This window comes from Marmota marmota, unplaced genomic scaffold (genome assembly GCF_001458135.2).
Source record: "Marmota marmota marmota unplaced genomic scaffold, marMar, whole genome shotgun sequence".
In the NCBI taxonomy this organism is placed as follows: Eukaryota; Metazoa; Chordata; class Mammalia; order Rodentia; family Sciuridae; genus Marmota; species Marmota marmota.
In genome coordinates this window covers 84,867-103,875 of record NW_025999874.1, presented here as the reverse complement: position 1 = coordinate 103,875, position 19,009 = coordinate 84,867, and the positions used below count along the sequence as shown (strand labels likewise).

The following is a 19,009-nucleotide window of genomic DNA, read 5'->3' as shown; positions in this document are numbered from 1 at the left end:
CTCAGAAAAAGGGAAATAAATGAAGAGAAGGAAGTCTAGGACACAAGAGATCTCACAGAGGAAGGAGGAAAGTTCTAGAACTACATATGTACAGCACATGTACAGAGTGAGCATTTCAGATTGAACCATGAAGACAATGGACACCAGGAGGGGAAAAAAAAACCCAAATTTCAAATTACCCGATATTTTTAAGCAGTGGGAGGAGTGTGCACAAGTAACCGGAAAAGCCCCGTCTCCCATAGTAAGACATCAAGAAATGGTATTTCACAAAAATCTAAAAATAGTACTGTGACCTTGCTATCAAAAGAGAAGAGAGCAAATGCAAGAAAAAGGCTAGGGGAGCTGGAAATGATTGACTTGGAAAGGGGAGTCAGAAATGTGGCACAAGCCTGGCATGGTTTTTAAACTTTTTTCACATAATCTTGGTAAAATAAAAATGAGATTTAAAAATGTTAAATGAGACAGTTATGTAGAACTCTTAGTCTCTGCGTTTCACAGTTAAGTGTTGCTCACATGTAAACTGTCATATCCTGCTTCTTCTAGAAAACCTAATAGAGCCTTGTTAAACTGCAGATACCAACTTTCTATTCATTCATTTTCTCCCCCAGTTCCCACCATATAGTGCCATCTTGTCTCTGAGGAAGGAATTTCAGACACCCACTTCAGTGTCTTTCTGTTCAGTTTGCATGTCTCTCTGATTTAACGATCCATTGTTTTACTGTTGTGAATGAGAAGATGTTTAGATGCTGTTTTTGAATCATGTTGTAGACATCTTTTTTTCAGATTTTCATGAGGGAACTCCTGATCTTTTCTTTTCCGGCCAAAGCACTCACACTTGCACAACTAAATAAATAGATTTTGCACATTTTGTTCAGTCTTTAGTACTCTAGTTTCCTAAATAGTCTTAACCTGTGCATTCCAACACATTTTCTTCCTGTGTTCAGGGCCGAAAGCTTCTTATCATTGGGACCACTAGCCGCAAAGATGTCCTTCAGGAAATGGAAATGCTTAATGCCTTCAGCACCACCATCCACGTGCCCAACATTGCTACTGGAGAGCAGCTGCTGGAAGCTTTGGAGGTGAAAATGAGTCAATGGGTTGCACTCTGTTTATAAGAAAGGAGTTGAGGCTGGAGATCATGCTGAGGGGTGCACAGCTAGAATACCTGGTGTCTGGTTTCTAACTTAACCTAGAACATGGAACCCTGAGATAATACCTTCAGTTGTTCTCAGAAATTAGAGGAAGAAGAGGAACACAAGTATCAGGGCATTAATTCCCCATTCCTCAGGGTAGGCAGAGCACTCACTGCAGGAATGAGTTAGTCTGCGCCCCACAGGCATAGAATGCATACAGAGTCCATGACCAGGGACTTGGATGGGTGAAGCTGTAAGGTGGGGAGTAAGGTAATCATTGCAGATAAAACCTGGTTATTTAGAGTGGCCATCAGCACATTTCCTTGCATTTAGTAGATTGGAACAGTAATTAAAGCCTTCAAAACTTCAAAAAAGCTACAGAAATAAAAAGAAGTTTCCTCATGAGTTTATAATATGGAAATGTTCTGAAATTTTTTGAGGATGATAAAGTCTTTAGTTTTTTAAAAAAAATACATGCTGCAGTAAACCTTTGGTTAATATTAATATGCACAGATGACTTGACGAGATCTGTTGGAAAAGGTGATTTAGCAAGTTGCTGAGCAGTGGTGGAGGCCATAAGCTCTCACAGCCTTCCCCATCCATGGTGCGTGAGTGCTCCCAACAAAATCATCCTTACGACAAATGTTTCCAGGTTGTCTGTTTGAGCAGTTTTTGTGGCAGGGCTGGGCAAGAGAATTAAATCTAGTCTGCTTTGACAACATACAGATTATTCCCAGAAAGGAATGCTAAAAATTTTAACTTGTATTTATTATGGATTGGAGCTATTTTTTCCCAGCAAACATATCTCTGAGTAACAATGGAGATCCAAAGACAAACAGGGTTTAAGATACCAGCATTTGCTTTTGTGCTTGTACCTAATGGGTTCAGGAAGGTCAGACTGGATTTAAAATAGGAGGGAATCCTATCAGCTTAACTCAGTCAGATGTTTCCTACCACTGTTCTTTTCAGGATGAATGTGAGAATTAATTAATGTTGTTGATGTTAGAGGGACTTCATTGTTGTTTATTGTTTTGTAGCTTTTGGGCAATTTTAAGGATAAGGAACGCACCACAATTGCACAACAAGTCAAAGGGAAGAAAGTCTGGATAGGAATCAAGAAGCTACTGATGTTGATCGAGATGTCCTTGCAGGTAAGGAGCTTCCTCCACATGATCCAGAGAAACAAGTTCACCATACACCTAGAGTTTTTTGTTTGTTGTTTCTGAGATTGTGATTGAACCTGGGGCAGCTTTACCTCTGAGCCACTTTTTATTTTTTATTTTTAAAATAAATCCCTAGCCCTTTTTATTTATTATTTTGAGACAGGGTCTCTTAAGTTGCTTAGGGCACCATTAGGTTGTCAAGGCTGACTTCGAACTTGTGATCCTCCTTCCTCAGCTTCCCAAGTCACTGGGATTACAGGCGTGCATTACCATGCACCAGATCCAAGAGGTTTTAATATTTCCTTCACTAAGGTTTTAATTCATTTGTTCTAATTCTCTTATATTATTTCTGAACTCAAGCTGTTAATTTAAGGAATTACTAGATCTTGGAACTAGAAAGGACTTCAAAGAGTGATTTTTAGGCAGGGGATATGGATCAGTGGTAGAGTATTTTCATGGCATGCATGAAGCCCTGTGTTCAAGCCCCAGCACCACCAAAAAAATAGCAATTGCTCTGCTGCCCCCTTGTTTTAAGAAAGCTGTGTATCACTCAGGTTGTCAGCAAATTAGTCAAAATCACATAGCTAATTAGTGATGGAGGAAGAATGTATTGTCATCAGAAATCAGTAAGTTACTACATGTATATGAGAGGAGGCCTGGGAGACTTCTGTAAAGAACAGGTGGGTTACATTGCATAGAGTGGACTTGGGCTGTGTATAATTTTCCCTGACTGGACTCCTAGAAATTTTATGCAAACTACTATAGGGTTAAAGCATCTAGGATCTCATGGAAAACTGAGCCCCATTCTGCTTCCTGGGCAGAAACAGATGAAACTTCTTTGGAACTTTCTCACAACTATTGGCAACTTACCTTTACTCTTTCTGGAACTCCATGCTTCATGCCTATCCTATCTCCTGGCCCTCATCTGACATACTAGATCAGTTTCTCCCTACCAAGCTCAGTGAGTTCAGATGCACTATCTAAAGCCCTAGAACAGAGCTAAACACAGAGTATGGTGCTCAGTGAACTTTTAATGAATGAATGATTCCATCTCTGGTCCTGGGTGGAATGCTGTAGGCATGGCGCATTGCTGAGGGGTCTTACCCATCCACCAGTGTGAGAGTGGGTGGCAGAGCGGGAGTTCAGCTTCTCAGTTATATCCAGAGGGGGCCGTTGGAGCAATAACAAATCAGAAACATGAAGTGAGTACTTTTTAATCTTTTGTGATAAGCTTAGTTTAAAATAATATTTTTGTGGTTTTTAGAAACCTAAAGTTCAGCCTACTGAAACTTTAATTTATTTTCCATTATGAGCAATAAATTAGAGTCACAGACCAAGCACTTTGCTGAGGCTTATTCCTGGTAAAGGTTCCCATACAGGTGTACTGGCGCTTTCCTTGAAAAAAGACAAACCTGTCGGAAAGCCAGCTCTGCTCTTCTTCTTCCTCCTCTTCTTCTTCTAGTTTCAACTCAATTTTTTTTTCAATAATTGCACAGAAGAAACTCTGTGGGTTTTTCGCCCCAGCCCCCTTCCCTTCCTCTTCCTTTGATGCCTGAGGTCAGTGATCAAGTTAATGCTTCTTATGTACGTGGGGTAGAAAGTGAGAGTGGGGCGCTCAGGCCTAATCTTCAGCGACTGACACTTCATAGGCCTCCAAGTTTGAGCCCCTTCATGTCAAATGGATTCTGTGCAGCTGAGTGACTTCTCTTTAGATCTGCCTAGAGAGACTGAGCCCCAGTGAAGAGGCATGTAGTTTAGCAGAATGTAAGTCATGTTCCCTCTCTGTTCCCCGAGCATGATTCTGTTAAAACTTGCACAGTGCTGAGGATCTGCTCTGACTGGATGTCACCTGAGGGAATAAAGTCATTTATCTAGATTACTTTTTTCCTCCCTTTCTCTTGACTTTTAATTCCATAGCTACAGGCAAGTCAGTAAGTCGTTGCTCACACATATTAAATATATTTAATGGGCAAAGACCTGCAAGTACTGACTACAACTGAGCTCCAGCTAGTTCCATTTTTTTTAAGAACTTGACAATTGATTCATATGTAATTCTATTCCCAAAGAGGAAAAATGTTTCTTTTGTTATCTATTCACACTTTTTCTTAGTCCTTTGTAGTCTGACCTCTTAACTTTGATACATTTGAAACTTCTGTTCAATGTTTTTCTGGGATAGAAGAGAATTTTTTTTAACTGTTTGGAGGGGGGAATCCAATTGCACACTTGCCCACAGCTGCACTGAGCATTTGAAAACCGTTCCTGGAGGGTAGGGAGTTCCCTTCTGGGAATAGACTTCTGTCCTAGAACATGTTTTAAAAGTGAGGTGTGTTTCTTTTTCTTTTTTTTTTCCTTTTATTTATTTAGTTAGTTAGTTAGTTCTCAGCGGACACAACATCTTTGTTGGTATGTGGTGCTGAGGATCGAACCCGGGCCGCACGCATGCCAGGCGAGCACGCTACCGCTTGAGCCGTATCCCCAGCCCGAGGTGTGTTTCTTACAATAAAAAATTCATCTTAAAGAATTAAAGGATGTTTTTAATGATCGTTATCTAGATAACTTCATATCTCTGATAGACCAATAAGAATAAAATATATTTTAACAAATTACTATACATATGAATAAACCAGGAGAGATAATTAATAGCAACAACCTGAACCAACACCTGAATCAGAATCCCGCCATCTTTCCTTAGACCCATGACATATTCCAGGTCCCTGAGAGACAGCTTACCCAGAGAGCGCATCAGAGTCAGCGGTATTCTTGTTTTAGTTGTAGTGCAACTGTTCCATTAATTGCAAAGAAGAAACTGTGCAAGGGCACTGAGGCTAAGAAAAGCTCAATGGTTGATTGACATAGAGGTAATAAGCCATATTTGGGTTATCTAATGAGACTTTTATGCCTTAGAGAAGTCCTGGGAATTGGATGTCATTTGAACTGCCTGGACTGACCACCGTCTGGTTCACAATGATGCCTCACAAGTGTGCTGTGCCTCCCCATGCTGCGCCAGCTGAGAGAGCACTTGGCTGAGGTGACCATGAATGACCCTGGGTCAGGTCATTTGAACCCAGCAATCAGCCATTCTCCATGTTGGGAAATCCCACTCTCCTAAATGATATAATCTGCTTTGTTGTGCATCAGAACAGTGGTCAAGGAGCAGTTGACACATTCCTGTGAGTCAGCAGAGTGCTACTGGAAGTATGAAACCAAGCATTTCCTTGGCATGAAGTAAGTGCATAGTTGTTAGAAGGCACCATTAACTTGTCTTCTTTATTTCTTCTGATGTATTTAGATGGATCCTGAATACCGCGTGAGAAAATTCTTGGCCCTCTTAAGAGAAGAAGGAGCGTAAGTACACACAGCACTTAAGACTACAGACTAAACTTCACTCTGTCAAATCCCAGTAACTACTTAAGAGTTGCATACAGTACATATGAATTTGACAGTTTCTTTCCAACATAACTTTGTTTTCATTTATTAGAATTCTTCACTGTGTTGTAGGTATGAGAGACCAAGCAAGGAGGTTGGTTGTTCTGTTGGTTTGCTCTCCCTGTCCTGCTTCGCAAAACTACCTTGTCACAATGCAGGGAAAAACTTGATGGTACATATTTATTGGAACCTGTTTTTAAATGCATGGAGTTGTGACCATTTTCTTTTGTCAGTTGTCCTTCTATAGCAAATGCATAGTGGAAAATGTAGCAAAAACATTAAGAAGCTGTTAGTGATTCCATTATGAATGGCTTTTTGCAGGTGCTCATCTGTTTTTATGTGTATGTGTTTGGTGTTTCTTTTGCAGTAGCCCCCTTGACTTTGATTGAAAATGGACTCTTTGCAACACACGGTGACCAAGGGACATGACCAAGGTGAAGATGGCCTGGGATCTTCACTCATCTTGCTGGAGATACTGGACTAAGTGAAACATTCTCTACCTTCAACCTGCGCTCACTGCATGATTAGTGCAAAAACACTCCCCTCTTCATGCTTATTGAGATATTCTGGTGTTTTTGTGGAAAGTGTAAATCTGCTTAAGATGCTGTGCTTACCTTCCCCCGAGCTGAGGTGGTTCCTTCTTACTCAGAGTCTGTGTGGGAGCCGTACTGTATTTGTGCACACTACACATTTGAAGCTCCGCACCACCTGAAAACTATTAGTAAAGGTAACAAATGTTGCAGGACAACACTTGACCTTGTTAGAAGGTCGACTTTCTGCATGCAAAACAAGAGCAGTGAGCAGAGGCGTGGGTTCTCTGGGACTCTGTACAACTCCCCTACGCTTACACTAACGGTAATTGGTATTTGGTTAAAGGTATTCCCATGGAACTGGTTATTACTGCCTGAAGAAACAGGGCTTTGAATATCTAAGATGCTGTTCTTAATCATTTTCAGAGATATTTTCAAGTTGCAATCAGGAGATCTTTCTTATTAGAAAGTCCAGTTGTCACTGTGGTGGCTGTGACATCCCCTTGATATAATTAATTTGCTCTGTGGTAAGATATATGCTAATTATTACCACTCAGAAGATGTTGTTAAAAACTTATGAAAGATATGTATGGAAAAATGTACACCCCTAAACAGAAAGGAATTATTAAAATAAAGTAATTTACAAACCTCTCAGCACTAATTAGTGTCCAACTCTAAGTGGGTCAATTCCTTAGGATAATATAAAAGGCTTATTAGTATCACCACTTTTCTCTTTTCCTTAGCCTAATGACTTACTTAGAATTTGTCCTTCCTTTATTTTAAATTATCTGTACTATCTAGCATGCAAATAAAACACTATTATCCAGAGAAATAAGCCACGTCCTCACCCTCTCCCTTCAGCCCTTGAACACCCGTCTGATCCTTTCCCTCATCCTCTACATGCTTCTTCCAAAGGGAAGGAGAACTCATTGAGTCCTTTTGAGGGTGACTTGTCTTATCACTGAGTTGGAAGGAATTTAATTAGGTTATCACATATGGTGATGAGACATATGGAGCACGACTCTCCCCACTGCTGCTTAAAACACGAGGACAGGTGGTCAGAAGCCACCACTTCTGACCAGTTTGTTGCCACAGTGGCACTTGGGTGTGGCAAGTAGAAGGCCAATCATCTCCAAATCTTGTTCTCTGTATACTTTTGTTTTGCGTCTTCATCCCTGGCTCATTTTGTGGCTTTTATGACAGTGAATTTATTGTGGAATTTTGTGATCCCTGGTGGCCCATGTCCTGAATCCCCAACCTGTTTGCCATCTTGCCTCTTCCCTCCTCCCGAGAAGCAGCACACATTGTATTAACTTATGTCTCTTGTTAAATGAGGATAATGTCTTTGTGTTCTGTCCAAAACTATATTGAAAAAGATAAATATTATATTGTTTAATGCAAATGAAGGAATGCAATAAAGAGTAAATATACTTGAAAATGTTCGTAGACAGTATTTCATGTAAAACAATCACCGACAGACGCTTATGAAGAGGAAGGAGGTCCAAAAAGAAACCTCTCTGTTTTCTTACAGCTAGCCAAAGGAGGTGGAGGATTTTTGTTTTAAAAATCTCTTATTTAGTACAGTTATTTGAAAAGAAAAACAGATCACTAGCATACCAAAATGCTGAAAAACAGCAAGAACCTATATACTTGTGCTTTATGCTTATTTTATCTTGGAAAACAGAGCCGTAAACAAATTTTAGCAAGAAACCAGAGCAGAGAAGGCTGTTTCTGTTAGAACCGCTCCTTCCTGTGAGATGTGCACCCCAGCACCCTCAGTGAGATTTCTTCCGTGGGTCATTTTGGTGTCCTTCGTGGTTTTTACATTTTTTTTCTGAGCTATTATGTTCCAGGCTGATCCCTGATGCTTGACACTGGCCCAGATTAGGGCAAGGGGTAGCTCAGAAAATCAGCAGGAACTTCAGCAGCAGGGTTGGCTCCCCAGGACCTCAGAGGGGAGGACCCTGAGGCCGGCTGGTCCCCACCTTGCCTTCAGAAGGTGGGTTCTGGAAGTGCGTGGGTATGCAGCGTGGCTGGTAAGCACAGGCAGACTCCACCCGGCCACTGCCTTGGAGGCCATTGCCTGTGGGTGGCTTAAGCAGCCACTGGGCTGCCAAAAGATGTCACTAAAAGGGGGAAAGGGGTATTTTATCCTTATTAGATTTTGACATCTTCACGGTGATACTTTTTAAAAAAAATTTAATAAGAACACTAATTGTAGTTAATATCCAATGTAAGTTTTGCTTTAAGGCTGTCTTTCTATAGCTTAAAAATTATTCAATAGCCAGCCCTCTAAGTTTTGGCCACGTATCACAAAATCGTGGAATAAATTCAAGTGTGTATAATAATCAGATCCCGGTCAGAAGCCTTGCCGAAGCACTGAGTCCATTCTGATCACCCACCCAGCCTGAACGGGGCAGCGGCAGAGGCAGGCTTTCGTTTTCCTTGCCTGGCAACGTGGTCTGCAGCCTCTTCAAAGAAGTGACTAGGCTAGGTGTGTTTGAGAGTTCAAAAAAGCATGTAAATTTCAGAAGTTATTGCAAAACGATCTAAAGTTTCTCATCAGCTGGCAGGCTGTGCCGAGACTGGGTCCCAGGGATGAGCCCACAAAGGGCGTGTGCCACACGGACACCATGGTGTTGAGATGCAGAGATAGCACCTGTGATCGGCTCGAATCCCAAGTAGGCGAGGATGGAATTTGCAAGGAGGACTCAGGTTTGAGATTTTCCCAGCACACAGTCTCCACATGACTGACTCTGCCTCACTCTTTTGTGAGAGTGATTAGTGGTCTTAGAAAGTTCTCCATTAAGCTGGAAGTGAGGACAGCAGAGCAGCCATACTTAGCTGAACTGACCTCCCTTGTGTATAAAGCAGCTGCCACATCAGCACAAGTCCACGTACCCAGGGCCACCTGGAGACTGAAGGAGATGCATCTAGAATAATCCCACAATCAGGGTTCCCCTTGCTTTTCTCAGCTTTTTCTACTTCCTTACCTTCTCTCCTTTTGCCTATGTTTCTACCTCCTCCTTAAACTCATGCACTCTTCCCTTCTTTCTTCATAAAATAATATTGCTTGAGGGCTGGGGATATAGCTCAGCGGTAGAGCACTTGTCTAGTAAACATGAGGCACTGGGTTCGATCTGCAGTACCACATAAAAATAGGTAAATGAAAATTATGTCCATCTACAACTAAGTGCGTGTGTGTGTGTGTGTGTGTGTGTGTATGAAGTTCATGAACTTTGAGTGGCCGTTCCTAAAGTTAAGAGATTTGGCCTGGCACAGTGATGCACACCGGTAATCCTAGTGACTCAGTAAGCTGAGGCAGGAGGATCTCAAGTTTGAGGCCAGCCTCAGCAATTTAGTGAGACCTTGTCTCAAAAATATTTAAAAACGAGCTGGGGATGTGGCTCAGTGGTAGAGTGCACATTGAACTCAATCCTCAGGCTTCCAAAATAATAACAACAACAAATAGCAATAATAGGTGTGGAGGCGGGGGGCACAGACAACCCATTTCCACTGCCCAAAGTAGACAGTGGTTTCCTGGTATTATGTTTTTATGAAGTGAGGTAACATTTGTTCCTAATAGAGGTAGATGAAGAGAGAGAAAAAACAATTCAGCTATTCTCAAACAATGTGCCTAACAAACTGAAGAGGTGGCATTTTATGGGCAGGTCTGAAACTAAAGGACTGTGTATTGTTGTAAAACTGAGTGAAAGCATTCTGCCATCGAAAACTCAGAACTTGGGAGCTTCGAGTGAGTCCTTTGGAAGCCCCAGTCCAAGGAGAGAAAACCATTTCCCTGGAGCATACCCACCTGTTCGTCCTTCTGCCCAAACTAGCCTACAACTTCAAATGACACTTGTTCCCGACCACCCAGAGCCCAGGGCACACCATTTCTTCTTGCTGGCCAACCTACTTCTACAGCTTGGCTTCTGCAGGAGAACTAGCAGGATGGGGCCATCTCCAGTCAAGTTACATTTTCAATTGCGCAAACTCCAACAAATGGAGTTGAAAATATGGTGAGGAAAGAATTAAGGCAGTATCCAGCCCCCTGATCTGCTGGCCTTGGGCCACTTCTTTTAGGAGTATCTGGGACATTAATGTGTACATCAAAAATGCTTGAATCTGGGCTGGGGTTGTGGCTCAGTGGTACATTGCTTGCCTAGCATGAGTGAGACACTGGGTTCCATCCTCAGCATCACATAAAAAAAATATATATGTAAACAAAATAAAGTATTATCTACAACCAAAAAAATTTTTTTAAATATTTGAATCAGTGAAATGAATTTCAGCCCAAATTCCTTGATAGAAGTTGACTTACAACAAAATAAGCCCTTAAGAGAGTCCCGAAGTACATCAGACCTACTATCCATGACATCGCAGAAGATCTTGCTTAGAGAATAGAGGAAAAGATCTTAATTTGGTCACTTAATTAGCTTAGGCTACCACATTCAGAATGTCATATTCTTGACCTGAGCATGAATCTGGAAACTCCACACATGGTACAATGTATCCATTTTAAGTTTGTTTACCTTCTCTTTAATGGCTTAACAGAAAAAAACTGCATGATGAAATATATTTTCTCCAAATATATATATATTTATATAATATATAATCTTAGTTAACTCAAAGGTATATACATTGTATAATAAATAATATTTATAAAAAGAGACTTTTTGAATATAAAATCAAAAAGATCAACAACTTCTACAACTTTTTACAAAACTTTGGATACAGCAGGTTGGTAGGAAATTTCCGTTGGATACTATGACCTGACTACAGCGAGAATAATTACAATGCACTCATGAACTATTATTAAATAATTACTTGTCAGCTACTTGAATACGTCCCCAAAACATGACTTTATCACTTTTAATATAGAATACATAGATATGAAAAGACTGTTTTAAAAATTTGTATCCATTCTGCTGAAATATTCGCACATAAAGCAAGCATTAACCGGTTGATGTGATTTAAAACTTTTCAGTCTAAGATGAGATGGGGAGGAGCGTCTGGGACTCTAGAGGGGTGGGATGTGGTTCTTTAGCAGGCCTCATGGCCGGCAGGTGCAAAAGGCCAGGCAGGCTTTAAGATGACAGTTTGGCAAGCCTGCCTGCACAAACTGGGAATCACTGACCAGGTACCTTAGGTGAGGGTTAGATAGACCCAAGAGAGAGGGAGAAAGGAAAGACAAATCTTTATTTTGCTGTTTCCCTGTTGTGATTCTCCTTAAGAGAGTCGCCAGATTGATCAGGACTGTCAAAGCCATCTGCCTCCATTTGGTTCGCCGCCTCCAGGACACTCACCAGGACTGGTGTGCATCAAGGAGCACTCTGCTGGGGGATCTCCCCCCGGGAGCAAGTGACTGCTTGCCCACTTTGAACACCTAATCTAGATCCTTGAAACCATAAGGGTTGATACTATCTCACATGCAGGCAACAGGGAAGAGTGTGTTAAAGAACTCTGCGTTTCTGTTTACTCACAGAGACCATAGAGAGAAGGTGGCAGGAGAACCTGGTCTGATTAGAGAGGAAACCCTGATCTCTCTCTCTCTCTCTCTCTCTCTCTCTCTGATGACCTGAAGTCCTACTGCTCTACCTGGAATTGTTTTTTATGGAGAATCTGCAGGTAAGCAGGACTAGGATTGAAAAGTCCCCTCCAAAGACACTGCTTGTTGCTGTAGGAAGCCATTTGAGCTGGAGAAGACTTGCCCCCCTACATGACCTATTTACAATGCCCACTACCAAAAAAAAAAAAAAAATCTACTGCATTAACGATGGAAAGTGCAGAATGGTAGAAAAAGATTTTGAGATCTGACGGCCTCTCGTGCAGAACAGGGTTATAGAGAAAGTGAGACTGAGAACTCGGCTGCTCTTCAAACAGCTTACCAGGGCACCAGAACTAGTTCTTCAAAACTCAAAATCCTCCTCTAACGATCGCCGGGACCTCCCCACCACTCCATCCTAGCTAAACCTATGGCTTTTATCAGAATGTGAAAGTGTATCAGATTTGAATGGGAGTCGACAGAAAAGGAGACTGCAGGGGTTTGTCCTACTTTGTAACTCCCACCTCACAGGCATCTTGGAATGTCACCATCAGAAGCAGCTTGGAGACAGATTCTTGCCCACGCTCATGTCCTTCCCACCAGGCCGAGAGCTCACATTAGCCCAGCCTGTTCTGTTGGAGTAGATTTTTTTTTTTCATTTTTATTTTCTTTAACATGTGCAAAGGTAAGCCTCGGGTCTGTTCCTACCAGACCCTGGAGAACTAAAAAGAAAGCCCCTCTGTAAAAACCACACACCGTCCAGAGCAGGGTGAGAAATGTGAAGATGGGAGAGGGGGGAGCGTCTCCCATCGGCAGACTGGCGGGGTCCAGGTCACTTCCCACGTGCAGTTGGCAACAGTCCATGCTCCTTGCTGGCCGATGCCAAGGGTTGGCCGGCTCTAGGTCCTGCTTCCCGTGGGACTTCGGTGAATCCGCCCAGCCGCACACTTTACCCCTTGCCAGTGTCCTTTGGGAAAACAAATGGGAAGAGTCAGAAACCTCATTCCTCTCCCAGAGGGACCACCCCTAGGGGTGCAAAGATCAGAGGCAATGACAGGAGATCTCGACACTTCTTTTATGCTTAGAGAGGAGGGGCCCTGGCTTCCCCATGCTCAGACCTCCAGCCTGCCAGAGGGAGGGAGGTCACAGAAATCCTATGTCCCCACTGCCAGCTGAGGGCCTTGGGCACCAGGAGGCCAGGTGACCACCCTAGTGCAGGAACTCGCCTTGTGCAGAGATGGAGAAACCTCGCCCATCTGAGTGCTGGTCCCCAACCTCGAGTCCACTCCCAGGCTGTGCAAGTGCCACACACAAAGTGCTGTGTGGCACTGGGTAGCCTGATGATGAGCTGTCCAAATGGCAGAAAGTCTAACTATGCATACTTCCTTCCCGTGCGTGCACCAAGGGGTACGTGCACTTCACTCACCTGTGGAGTTCTATCTCACAAAGCATGGAGGCACAATGCCACTTCACAGGCATTCCCAGCCAACCCTCAGCTCCTCCGGGAGCTGACAGGGCCAGGACCAGACTCTACAGAGGTCAAACAGGCTCAGCAGGATTACAAAGATACGCCCAAGGTCCCACAGCAGGGCCTAGGGTCAATCAGGCCACTTGACATGTCCAGAGTCTTTCTAGTTCTCTGTGGTCCCAACATGGGAATTATAAGGAATAAATCTGGTACTTGTGGTACCAGTGTTAAGGTACCAACCAGTGATTAACTGGAGGCACTGGACATAACTAGGAGTGATAGGAAAGGTGTTCACCTCACAGGAAGGACCCAGGCAGGACTTTTCCCTTCCTGGACCAAGCCAATGTGACTGGGGCTCTCCCCCAAGTGTGAAGAGGGTGTGTGGCTCTATGATTACCTTTTCTACCTGCACTGCCGACACTCACAGGGTAGCCAAGAGAAATCTGGAGGCTCTGTCCCCTGCAGTCCCTGTCAGTTTATCTCCTGGGCACACAGCAGCGTCCACATGGATGAAAGGATGGGAAGAAGTAACCAGGACTCAGCTCATCTTTGGCCTGTGGCTCCAAACCAAGCAGCAAAAAGCCACTCTTGGTCACCCTGCTTGGCCTGGGAATCTCAGCTGCCTCTTCAGGAACACAGGACCATGGGCCAAACTCTTCATGTACATGGTTGAGTGCAAGGGACGGTCCAGCGAGACGTGGCTCAGTTCACAAATGAGGAGAGCAGGACTGAGAGAGCAAAAGAGCTTGCCTGGATCACCTGACAAGCTGAGTGTTTATGAAAAAGCCACCACAGTGGGAAATGTTATGTACTTGTCCCCATGTAGGGGGGGCCTAAGAATGTGCGGAGAAAAGAGGCCTGATGAAGAGCACAGATTTTATTTTACTTTATTTGTTGTTTTTTTCTGTGTGTGTGTGTGTGGGGGGGTGGTGCAGAGGATGAACTCAGGGCCTCTGAATGCCAGGAAAGTGTCCTCACCAAGCCACACTCTATTCTTCTTAGGGTCAGTATTAGTAGAGAGCGTGGAATTGGGGGATGTTCTGGACACTGAGGGCCAACCCAACACCTCCTTCCTCGCCTGGCAGATCTTGGCTGCCACAAAGGGCAGGAACAGAGCTGCGCCCTGCCCCCTGGAGCCACCAATGGGACTGGGCACTGCTGCTGTGGCCTCGCTGCAGCCATAACTCGCTGTGTCCATTGGGGAAACAGGCAGGCTGACCAAGGGCCCTCTCGGGCCCCATCCAGTACTAGTGTTCTGAAACCCTGTTGTCCCCACAGCCTCTTCTCAGGATCACCAGAGCTATGTCTCACTTAATAGATGGGACACATGCTGCCTCTGGTCCTGGTGAGCACCAGAAGCTGGTCACTGTGGTTTTCAAACATTCCTTCCACCTCGACAGGCTACAGCTGGCTGGTGAGTCCTCCTCCTCGTTGACTCTTCTTCTATCGTTTTGCAAAGCAGTAAATGAGGCTGCCAAAGTAATGCTGCCATTCCTTTGCACAATGCCTGCCCTGTGTCAAGGCTCTGAGAGTGTTTACCACCCTTCATTAGTGTTGTGTTCAGAGAAGCATTCCCATCTGTTAGCTAATTTGAGCCTCCAATAAATTGGGTTAGGCCCCAGTATCACCAGCACCGTACGAATGAGGAAGCTGGGGATCTGCGGTTGGACAGCTGGCAAGTGGTGGCACCAGAGCTCACCTTTGTCCTCTTCCCCTCCCCACACTGCTTTTATCCTGATGCCAAGTAAGGTCATGCCTTTGGCTGCCTTCCTGGGCTCTGTCCCTGTCAGGGCATAACTTGACCTTCCCAGAGGGACTTCCTGAGAAGAGGGTCACCCCTCAACCGAGCTATTCCCCATGCTGTCAGGTACCTCCCATCCCCCTCCAAGCCCCACACAGCACAGACAAGCACACCAGCTCCAAGGCACCTGGCACCGAGTGGGCTACTCTCCCCCAAACCTGTCCTGGAAGCCATGACCAAGCAGGCAAGTGCTTCTCAATTGACCCAGCACTGTCCCTGGTGTTCTTCTACCTGCTGCTCATGGCACCTCTGGGGAGGATGACAGATAAGGAAACAGGTCAATGAGGAAGATCTTGTCTGGGTCACATGGTTGACTTGTCCAGGGCTGGGCCTAATTCCAAAGCCTATGCTCACGCTTCTATGTACCAGAGCCCTTCTCAGGAGAGAAGAGGAAGAAAGGCCTCGCGGGCCTAAGAAACCTGCCAGGCCAAGGCTCCAGGACCACTCTGCATCCGTGGTGACCTATCCTGGTGTCCTATGGGTCCGAGGGCCAGGGCATGAGGCCTCCCACGCAGACCACCTCTGGGAAGCTTGGGAACACAGTCCACCAGCCTTTGATCCCTAGATTACTCATCGTAGTCTCTCTGAACTTGAATCCCTCCTCCTCCCCATCATCATCATCCATAAACTCCATGAGCAGCGTGCTCCCCGCTCCACCCAAGCTTCAGATCTGTCAGGATACGGGCTTATCCGACACTCCCCACCCACCTCCCTGACATTGGAAGGGTTTATGTTTGTGCAAAAACTTGTCCTCTAAGTTCAAGGTAGGTACAAAATGATTCTACCCCAGTTAGAAGAGATTTCGGCCCACTATTTCAGGTATTGTAACCTCCTCATTTGATAGCAAGAAAAATGAGGCCCAAGAAGTAAAAGAACAGAAGTTAGAAACAAAGTTGGGCCAGACATCAGGTCTCCCAGCTCCCAAGCCCATAGTGCCTCTCTTCTAGCTCCACAGGGGCTCAGTAACGATGGCCAGTGGCCAAGCAAAAATCTCATCTGGCTCATAATTTACTAATTTGTATAAGAGTTTTAATCAATTGCTTGTGGCCTACTTGGTTATCTGTGCTTTATATAATCCACCAAGTTGCTGCCCAAGAACCATTTCTACTGAAACTTGGGAAGTCCTGGCTCCTAATTTTGGCTGTGGGAACTTTTGTGACTTGGGTAGCTCATAAACGGGATGGGCTGCTGGGCGAGGCGGCCTATGCCTGAAATCCCAGTGACTCGGGAGGCTGAGGCAAGAGGATGGCAAGTTCTAGGTCAGCCTCAGCAACTTAGAGAGACCCTGTCTCAAAAAAATAAAAAGGGTTAGGGATGGAGCAAAAAAAAAAAGACAGGGCAGCTCAAGTGTCCCCTTCCCGCCTCTGAGCCCTACCTGGCTCTCTACTTGCAGGTGTGCACATCGTAGATGCGGATGCACTCCTGGCAGCTGACGTAGCAGCACCAGTGGAAAATGCAGTGGCACTTCTCCTTCCGCTTCTCCGTCCTCGTGTTATGGCCTCGGCCACAGCAAAGCAGATCACAACCATCAATGCCATGGGAGGTGACATTGCAAGTCCGGTCCCTGGTGCCAAAGGAGCCCGTCTCTGGGTTGGGTTCACAAAAGTTGGGGGAGTTCTCATAGTAGACCAGGTCCCTCTCAGTAGGTGGCTTGAAGAGCGCGTACTTGGCCCGGAGAGTCTCCACCCAGCCTCGGGACTCCCGGTGCTTCTCCACCACCATCTCTGAGGCGCTGTCATACTTGTCCTTGAGGAAATCCCCAATGGCACGGAAGTCAGGCTGGGCCCACCAGCAGGTCTTCACCTCGCAGCTGCCCGACAGCCCATGGCACTTGCACTTGAGGTGCATGTGGTCCAGGATGGTCTGGGGAAGAGGAGTAGCAGTTGGCTCCCAAACTGACCCCATCCAGGAGCACCTTCCCACTCTGCCCCACCCACCCACATTCTCCCAGCCTCCTTTACTACTCTGTGCCAGGAAGAGACTGGATGGGGACTGAGGTATGGATCCAAAGGTTCTACTTTTCCTCATCACACCCCAAGCAGACATGACAGTTCATTTCTCAAAGTGGCAGGAAATAGACATTGTTATCCCCATTTAACAGAGGGGGACACTGAGGCTGGGAGCTTTGGTTACTAGCCTGGGGTCATACACCCACAGGAAAGGATGGAGGCAGAATTCCAAGACAGCTCCACAACTACACACCCAAGCTGGGGTTCTTGCTCCTATAGGGTGACCACACCTCCCAGCCGACTCATCCCCTAGAGATCAAGAACAGCCCAAGGAGGAAGGAGGGTGGACAGAATGGGTGGCTGTGGGGTGTGGCTGGGAGCCAAGCCTGGCCAAAGGGAAAGGGGAGCCAGATGCACAGGGCCTCTAAATGGGTCAAAGCCAGGCCAAGGGCAAGACTGGGGTCCCAGGTGCGATCCCAGCAGGGTTGGGGCGAGGGCAGCCGCGGCTCACCGTGCGGCCTGCCTCGTTGTTGTGTTTATTCATTGCCGAGCGCGCATCTGGCCTGTTCTCACGAGCGTCTGCGAACTCCCGGGACACTAGCACCCCGAAATCGGCGTCTTCGCTGCAGCCGCCCCACTTCCAGCCTTCGCCAGGTGGCCCCTTATGATGAGAATCGCAGCCGCAGATGGTGGAGGTGCCCTCGGCGCAGGAGCGCGTGACAGCGAAGGCCACGCCGGCTGAGGCGATGGCATGCACGAAAGCCGACTCGCGGGTGGCTGCGGGGAGGACGTAGGGAAGCAGCGCTCAGGTCCGAGCCTGGGATGCACCAGCCCTGCCTCCACCTCCCCAGACAAGAGGAGGAAGAGGCTGGGGAGGTGGAGCGTTTAAGAGCTCACCAGCCGCTAAGGAAGAATGAGGAACCGCGGTGCCCTTCCTAACCTCCTCTTTGTCTGGTCCAGACCCTGTGGGTAGCCCCAACTTTCCAATGAGCAACCTGAATCCCAGGGTCCCAAATGCTGCTACCAGGCAGAGCAGACTGTACAAACCGAGCTCCTGGCGGGCGCTGAGGGGGTAAGGTAGCCATGCTATCTTGCCCCTGGCCACCTGCCTTTCACCCTCCCAAACTCCAGACAAGCCAGCACAGTCCTGAGCCCTCCACTCCAGGACAGTTTGAGCCTAAACATACCCAAGCCACCCATTTCCCACCTGCATGTGCTTGGCAGACGTTTTAAACTTTGGCTGAGCCTCCGTTACACTCTTTGTAAAATAGGTACAGCTTCTCCCTGCCTTCTCACCAGGACAGCAGGGGCTGGTGCCTCCGTCTTCCCCTCTCCCTTCCCTACCCCCACCCGAAAACCAAGGTTTTAAACTGAGAAGGTCAAGATCCTCCCATAACTACGCACAGGTCAGTTACTCTGGCTCTGCCCCACGGGTATTTCTCAGGGGTGAACCTTATTACAAGGCTAGCCCTTTCAAATGTTGGGTATGCACAAATGCTGCGCTTCGTGTTTGTTTTCCATTTTAATGTTCTTAACTTTATAGATTCGGACGCTGATGGTTAGGGAGGCAAAGGGCTGCTAGACTTGCAGTCTAACATCTCTCTCCTTGTAAATGAGGACCCTAGAGGGGAAAGGGGACGGGCAACCTTGCACAGGAGGCAAGACAGGAGGCCGGCCTCGGAGCCAGAACTCCTGCCTCCTTTCCTAGGCCGCGGCTACGGTCCAGAGTGCTGGGAGCGATGGAGCTCCACAGATGAGAAAGTAGTCCTTGAAGCCATTGCTGCCTCCCTGGGGCCCGACACCCTCCAGGGCCACCTGCAGAACAGTCCCACTGGCACCAACAACTAGCGGGGAGTGCGAGCCCGAGTCCACACATTGAACCCGCGCAGCGACCGCGAACCCGACGGCCGCGGCATGGGACTGTGGGCCCCGGGGTCCATCCCGGTCTCGGGCTCCCCGCCGCCCCATCCCAGACCCTCCGGGCCTCGGCGCCC

The 19,009-nt window shown here is 46.3% G+C and overlaps 2 protein-coding genes across 3 annotated transcripts in view; one reads left to right on the top strand and one right to left on the bottom strand.

The window, feature by feature from the left end:
- The window catches only part of Nsf (N-ethylmaleimide sensitive factor, vesicle fusing ATPase), a 148,405-nt gene extending 140,715 nt beyond the window's left edge, over nt 1-7,690 (top strand). The window contains exons 18-22 of one of the 2 annotated variants that reach the window (XM_048786317.1): nt 945-1,079; nt 2,171-2,284; nt 5,586-5,641; nt 5,795-5,894; nt 6,090-7,690. In XM_048786317.1, the coding sequence (XP_048642274.1) occupies nt 945-1,079; nt 2,171-2,284; nt 5,586-5,641; nt 5,795-5,894; nt 6,090-6,092 (408 nt within the window). In that variant the 3' untranslated portion in view covers nt 6,093-7,690. The remainder of the gene's footprint in view (nt 1-944; nt 1,080-2,170; nt 2,285-5,585; nt 5,642-5,794; nt 5,895-6,089) is intronic. The other variant, XM_015507206.2, reaches the window with a different exon arrangement.
- Nucleotides 7,691-11,087: 3,397 nt separating this feature from the next.
- Wnt3 (Wnt family member 3) overlaps nt 11,088-19,009 on the bottom strand; it is a 42,010-nt gene continuing 34,088 nt past the window's right edge. Inside the window, exons 3-5 of the mRNA XM_048786321.1 lie at nt 17,527-17,792; nt 16,442-16,929; nt 11,088-12,764 (exon numbers count right to left, since the gene is read on the bottom strand). Coding sequence (XP_048642278.1) covers nt 16,450-16,929; nt 17,527-17,792 — 746 coding nt within the window. The 3' untranslated portion in view covers nt 11,088-12,764; nt 16,442-16,449. The remainder of the gene's footprint in view (nt 12,765-16,441; nt 16,930-17,526; nt 17,793-19,009) is intronic.